General features: G+C 39.0%; 1 protein-coding gene across 1 annotated transcript in view; it reads left to right on the forward strand.

The window, feature by feature from the left end:
• Positions 1-7,500, forward strand: part of LOC144956142 (uncharacterized) — a 21,445-nt gene that overhangs the window by 13,377 nt on the left and 568 nt on the right. The window contains exon 3 of the mRNA XM_078886524.1: positions 5,897-7,500. This exon is cut by the window's right edge and continues 568 nt beyond it. Within this exon, the coding sequence (XP_078742650.1) occupies positions 5,897-6,994 (1,098 nt within the window). The 3' untranslated portion in view covers positions 6,995-7,500. The remainder of the gene's footprint in view (positions 1-5,896) is intronic.

The raw sequence follows: 7,500 nt of genomic DNA on the forward strand, positions 1-7,500 counted from the left end.
TTTTTTTTTATTTTATTTTTTTTTTCCAGATGAGGATCATTTTTATCGATCGATATTTGCGGGACGAGTTTTCTGGACAAAATTGAAAGAAAAAAAAAGTTATTGTTTTTTTGTTTCTTCAGAGTACGGCTGTGTTGACATAAGGGAAAATTGAATTAGTCATTACACTGTGATCTCTGTGCTGATTAATGACAAGATGTTACCGATATGCCGGTTTTTACGAGGTTTCCATTTCAACGGCACGATCTGTAAATATTCAATACACGAGTATCTGCTGCTGTCCGTATAATGACAAAACGCATTATATAAAATATTTTGGTCGGAAAACTTGAAGAGATTACTTTCAATATTATGCTGCTTTGCCTCATAAGGACATATTATAAGGAAACGATGGTGCTGGTTGGCAAAATACATTGTGAGTGTCCTTATTTATTTTACATGTTCTAATTTATATCAGGGAGCACTCTAGTATCTACAAGTACCCACCAACACTCATACATATATATATATATATATATATATATATATATATATATATATATATATATATATATATATAGACCGATCTCCAGATTTTAAAAGATAACCCAGTGATGGGGTAGCTTGATCCGATAGATCTGGCGGAATGTACTAGCGTCCTATCCAAAGGGTAGTTATCATTAATTTTAAAACATATTTAACTTGGAGAAAAAAAAGTAGTCCTTCAATTATACAACGCCTATGGAATAGGACTTAATCAAGGTTTCTGTATCGGAAAATGGATGTGAACAAAATTGATTGCTACCTCTTTGGACATGGCAGCAGCAGCATTCCATCTTAAAATACTTTCTGCTAGATCAAGGAGACCCAGCTACCCAATCACTGCTGAATGAACAAAGGGAACAGAATAAATGAAACATAACAACAAAAGTAACAAACAACAAAATCAACAACAACAACAACAAAACAGAACCAAAATAAGCAAAACAACAACATACAACCAACGAAAGGGCGTCCGCCATTGTCCCGATGGTTTAGAACCAGTTACTAAGTTACAAGGCGTCATTACGAGGGAAGTGACGTCACGACTGTTGAAAGGCTATTCAAAAGTTAAAGCTGTTTGAAGCTGAAGAAATATAGACTAACACTTGCCAATGATAACATGGATTTCAACTCAGATTTTACGCATTAACATCTAAACTCCATTTTAATCATCGTGCCCGCCCCGACATATAACCGTTTTTAGACGATGGGTCACATTTAATAAACTTGAGCTTTTATATAGAGCAATATCCACTAAATGTGCTCAAAGCACTTTACAAGGGATCCCTGGCCAACAGCAACAGTTGAGATGTAGGACGGAAAATGACGCCTGTTTGGCGATATTGTATTTTTTTCTTTCGGACAGAGTCAACGCTGTCAACGGCCTGGTACTCATTTTACATCTGAATACGGTGAGAGAATGTGAGAAAAGATACCTTTTCAATGACTCAACTATGCGCCGAGCGCGCAAGGCTCGAACCCAGGACCTTCCGATCCGAAAGCGAGTGTCTTACCACAAGATCACATTAGCCGCATATACACAAAGCACACATAAGCAGACTCGAGTACACAAAAAAACAAACAAACACACACACACACACAGACAAACACACACACAGACAAACACACACACATAAACGCACAAGACAAAACATCCTCCAAGACATGCCATGCCCAGAGCCACGAATCAGAGGTGAAGAGAAAAAACTGGCATAATCGTTAATTAAATAATTGATATCGATTATCTCCCTTTGACACTTTAATAATTCCATGAATTATCCCCCCTTCAATTATTTAATTAATCGCCGTTAGTTGAAATTATCGATTCACAACGCATTGTTTGAAATTAATCATAAATCGATGTCTCCAACCACGGCTTTTAGCGGTAACAATACCATTCAAAATGACATTTAACAAGAATTGGTTCGGGTCGAATCGTTTTTCGGTTGAAACAAAAGAACAATGCAAATCAAACAGAGAAATAAACAGAAAAGAAAACAAGAAAAGAAAATAACAAACAAACAAAAAATTTAGTAATTATAAAATTAAGAGAGAAAAGATAGGAAAAAGAATGTAGAAAACAACAACAACAACAAAACCAAAAAAAAAATGTTAATTAAAAAAAAAAAAAAAAAAAAACAAAAAAAAAACAAACAAAATAAAACAAAAAGGCGATCATTAAAAAAAAATAAAATCAATAATTATAATGAATGAGAAGATTCAAAATATCTGTGGTGTAATGGTAGCACGTCTGACCGGTAATCAGAAGGTCTGAGGTTCGATCCTCAGTCGAGGAAGACTGGGTTTTTTTTTAATATTGTTTTTTCTTGTATATTTCTTTTTTGCTTTGTCTGGCACCTTTCTCTCTCTCTCTCTCTCTCTCTCTCTCTCTCTCTCTCTCTCTCTCACACACACGCACACACACTTGTTCAGATCTTTATCTTACACCGATGCCTACTCCTTAATTCATAAATTTGATAAGGCCAAAGTAGTCAATTCAAGTGATCTCAAATAATGAATCCACGATGCGAATGGTGTCTGAGTCAGATTTACATTTATTATGCTTTGTCTGACACCTTTCATAGGGAATGAGATTAGCGGAAGAGCAGCGTCCCTTGATTGGACGTCACCCATAGTCTGTGACGTCACCGGCGGAAAAGTTATTAGAGAGAGAACGTCATGTTGGTTGTGCACATGCGTCTCTCGTCCTCAGCGAGATAAAGATAAAGAGGGAGGAGGACGTAGGGAAAGAGAAGAAGAAGGAAAAAAATTATATATATATATTGAAGCCTTGACTGGCCTGGGTGAATGGGGGATTGAATTCATCACAAACCTTCTAAATCAAGTGTATGACACAGGAAAAATGCCAACTGATATGAAACGATCCATTTTTATAGCACTACCAAAAAAGCCAGGGGCAGTTGATTGTGAACAACACAGAACTATTAGCCTAATGAGCCACCTCACAAAAATTCTTTTGAAGATAATTTTACTAAGAATAAGAAATAAAATACGACCTGAAATTGGGGAGATGCAATTTGGTTTTGTTGAGGACAAGGGTACCAGAAATGGAATATTCACATTATCAATGCTGATGGAAAGATGTATTGAAGTAAATAAAGATCTGTATATGTGTTTCATCGACTATTCAAAAGCCTTTGATAAAGTACAACACGAAAAACTATTCAAAATTCTATCATCCTTGGACATTGATGGTAAAGATTTAAGAATATTACGGAATTTGTACTGGGAACAAGAAGCAGCAATGCGTGTTGACAACGAACTAAGCAGTTTTACACCTATTAGAAGAGGAGTTAGGCAAGGGTGTGTTTTGTCTCCAGATTTATTCAACCTCTATAGTGAAATGATATTAAGAGATATCGAACATAAGAAGGGGGTGTGTATTGGAGGAAAGAATGTAACAAATCTGAGGTATGCAGATGATACGGTTCTACTGGCAGAATCTGAACATGAACTACAAGAATTACTGGATGTTGTAGTCAGGAGTAGTGAAAATATGGGACTGGAACTGAATATATCTAAAACAGAATGTATGACGGTATCTAAAAATAATAACCCACCAGCCTGTGTAATAACAAGCAGAGGACAAACAATACAACAAGTTGAATGTTTCAAATATTTAGGCTTCAATGTAACATCCAATGGAAAATCAGATTGTGAAATAAAGAAAAGAATAGGTATGGCGAAGAATGCATTCAACCAGCTGCATACAATTATGAAAAACAGGAATATTAGCATGAAAACAAAAATCAAAGTCCTGGATTGCTATGTACTGTCTGTGCTGCTATATGGTTGTGAGAGCTGGACCATAAACAAGACCATGGTTAAAAGACTGGAGGCAGTGGAAATGTGGTTTTACAGAAGAATGATGAGGGTGTCATGGATGGAAAGGAAAAGAAATGAAGAAATTTTAGAAATGGCAAACAGAAAAAGATCACTGATAACAAAAATCATCAAACGCCAAATGGAATTTTTAGGACACATTATCCGCCACCCTGGTTTGGAAATACTCGCCTTGACTGGAAAGATGAATGGAAAAAGAATAAGAGGAAGACAAAGAATAACGTATTTGAAAGGGATAAGAACTTGGACAGATGAAGCTGAGAAAGGTGGCGCTGCTTTAATAGAATTGGCAAGAGATAGATCAGCTTGGCGGAAGATGACCTCCGACGTCTGCTTCAGATATGGAACTACATGAGATGAGATATATATATATATATATATATATATATATATATATATATATATATATATATATATATATATATATATTATATATATATATAATATTTATTTTTTCCCCTTCTTCTTCTCTTTCCCTACGTCCTCCTCCCTCTTTATCTTAACTGGTATCATTCCATTACTCAAACACGATCATAATCCCATTCTGCCATAGACAAATCAAACACAATAAATCTAGTATTTCTTGTGTAGATAATGTGATACCATCTTTATGGATTGATGAAAAGATTTCAGGTACTTGAGTTAAGGGGTGTTTACACAGTAACCTCACACTAATGGATTCGACACACACACAGTTAGTTTTACTGTGGGCCCAATAATCTGAGGGGATAGATAATCTTGTATATAGATAGTATGCGCTTGGCTAAGAAGCTCATAACATTGCCATCCGGAAGTATAACGGACCAACACACAAAACTCTGTGTAACCATGAACTTTTATAGTCTGGTTAATACAGTTTAGTGAGAATTACTCATAAACCCGGATGGCAAAAAACAATAACAAAGACTTGAGTGACGTCATCTTCGAACTATCTATAAGAGCGTGGCTCAGCGGTAAGGTCTTTGCTTCGTGCCCAAAAGGTACCGAGTTCGACCGTAGCCATCGTTAACCTATAGCCTGACACTGGCCAAAAAATGACGTCAATATGGTTACAAAAGAAAACAAATTGCGAGTTGTATTCAATAGTTCAACCAATGGGACCACTTGTTTCCATGAGCACTACTAACGACAACTCACAAGGCGGTGCACAAACCAAATAATGACGTCAAAATGCCAGTCTTTTTGGGTCTCAGTGTCAGGCTATAACCTAACGATGGCTACGGTTCGACTAACCCACCTCAATGTGTGGCCTTGAGCAAGTCACCTCGCCCTAGCTCACTTTGCGGCGCTGCATTGCGGCTGACGCCTGGGTTTTTCTAGTCTTCCCTTGGAATAGACCCAAAAAGACAAATTTCCCCTTGGGGATGAATAAAGGGAATTTTATTTATTTATTTATTTGAAGAAGGTTTAACTTTTAGAACCATGGAGTAAAAGTGAAACTTTCAACGAGTTATTATGCAAATAGCATTCGAAAATAATAGTGAACCGACCCGCCAGTATGGTACTTGTGAGCAGGTAATGTGATCGGAAGGTCCTGGGTTCGAATGTCGATCTGAACGGCGCATAGTTGAGTCCTTGGAAAAAAGTTCCTTTGCTCCAATTCATTCTCTCACCGTGCTCAGGTGCAAATTGAGTACCTGGCAATGGGATTCAATAGTATGATGTCACGTCCGCCCAGCAACGAGCAGCTTGGTTCTAAACAAAGAAAATCGGTACTTGTTATTCTTCATGGTGGCTAGAACTTTTTCAGATGTCATGTGATCAGAATGTATAAAAGTCAAAACATGATCAGATTTATAATGTTTCTTCTCCTTTGGATACGCTTTTATGCTCGCCTGAGAAGTATTTCATAAGGGAAATAACGGCTATTCTTTTTTTTATTTTTTACTGAACCTTATAATTTACTGTCGACGCAAAGTCATCAAAAATTTTGGCACAGCAAAAAACATTATGTTTTTGTTCCACCTACTTTAATTGATTTATTTCTATCAAATCTTGTCATCCGAAACAGGTGTGGTTCCAAAACAGACGTGCTAAGTGGAGGAAGAAAGAGAAAGTTGGCGGGCAACCCAATCCGTTCAGCCCATACGCCGCTGCGGGTATAGGAATGATGGCTCGAGGAATACTAACCGCACCGCCTGGACCTCTACCGCACCCGCACGCGCACCCACCGCTCATCCACCCCCACCACCATCAACAACAACACCAACAAACGCAACAACAACAGCAGCAACAACAGCAGCAGCAGCAGCAGCAACAGCAACAACAACACACACCACCTCTACATCTACCACTCCATCAGCAACAACAACAACAACATCAACAAGCCCCTCTTAGCCCTCCCCACAACCATCCTCATCCCCTCCACCCCCACCACCACCACCATCATCATCCTCACCCCCACCCATCGTCTTATTCCGAATTGCTCCTCAAAACCTACGAGAGTTCCCTCATGTCTCGGTACGGCATCCCCCCTTCTTCCCTCAGTCAAATCAGCCACGCTGCCGCAGCTGCAGCTGCTGCCGGCTTTTATCCATCAGCCGCAACATTTTCCACCTTGGGCCTCACCTCGCCCAGCAGTCTAAACGCCATGAGGGCCCTTGGGCCTTTATCTCTACCCATTCCTACACCGGGCTCATTCCAGCATCTTTTGGCGAGCATGACATCATCGGCTTTGAAGGCAAGGGAATCCGTAGGGCACATTTCTGGGACTGCCGCTCCTGCTGGTGCTGGTAGTAATGGTAACGGGGGCACCGGCGGAAGTGGAATGGAAACTCTGACGTCAGCATCTCCGCCATCGACGCCCGTGACGTCAGGAGGTGGTTCTAAAGCGTCCACGCCGTCGCCTAGCAACGATTCAATGGAAATATCAAGAAGGATGTCTTCGACTTCTCCAGAAACGCAGATTGGAGGAGGAGGAGGAGTAGAAAGAGGAGGAGATGGAAGCGGAGGAGGAGGAGAAGGAGAGGAGAGAGGAGGGCCGATTGATTCTCCTGATAAAGGAGACAGGCGAAACAGCAGCATCGCCATATTGAGAATGAAGGCTAGAGAGCATCAAATGAGAATCGGTTCTGACACGAATAAAATTATCAGCCGTTTTCTGTACTGATGAATAAAAGCAGATCATATATTTTTATTATTCAAACGAGATGTCCAAAGAATGTCTTTTAGCATTGGCAATTGAAATTTCACCAAGATATTTGTTTTGCAAACTTTTTTTTGTGACAGAAAGAAACATGTACATGCAAACAACACAAACAAATCGTTTGGTTTCTTGATGATGATGATGATGATGATGATGATGATGATGATGATGATTATGATGATGATGATGATGATGATGATGATGATGATGATGATGATGAGGTGATTACGACGACGATGATGATGATGATGATGATGATGATGATGATGATGGCTATGATGATGATGATGATGATGATGATGATGATGATGATGGCGATGATGATGACGATGACGATGATGATGATGATGATGATGATGATGATGATGATGATGATGATGATGAGGTGATTACGATGATGATGATGACCACTAGATATGAAATGAATTTTCTAAAAGGGGTCGGTTATCCAGGCTTAATCCCTTGGCATT

This window comes from Berghia stephanieae, chromosome 10 (genome assembly GCF_034508935.2).
Source record: "Berghia stephanieae isolate SIO BIC M18660-M18661 chromosome 10, UCSD_Bste_1.3, whole genome shotgun sequence".
In the NCBI taxonomy this organism is placed as follows: Eukaryota; Metazoa; Mollusca; class Gastropoda; order Nudibranchia; family Aeolidiidae; genus Berghia; species Berghia stephanieae.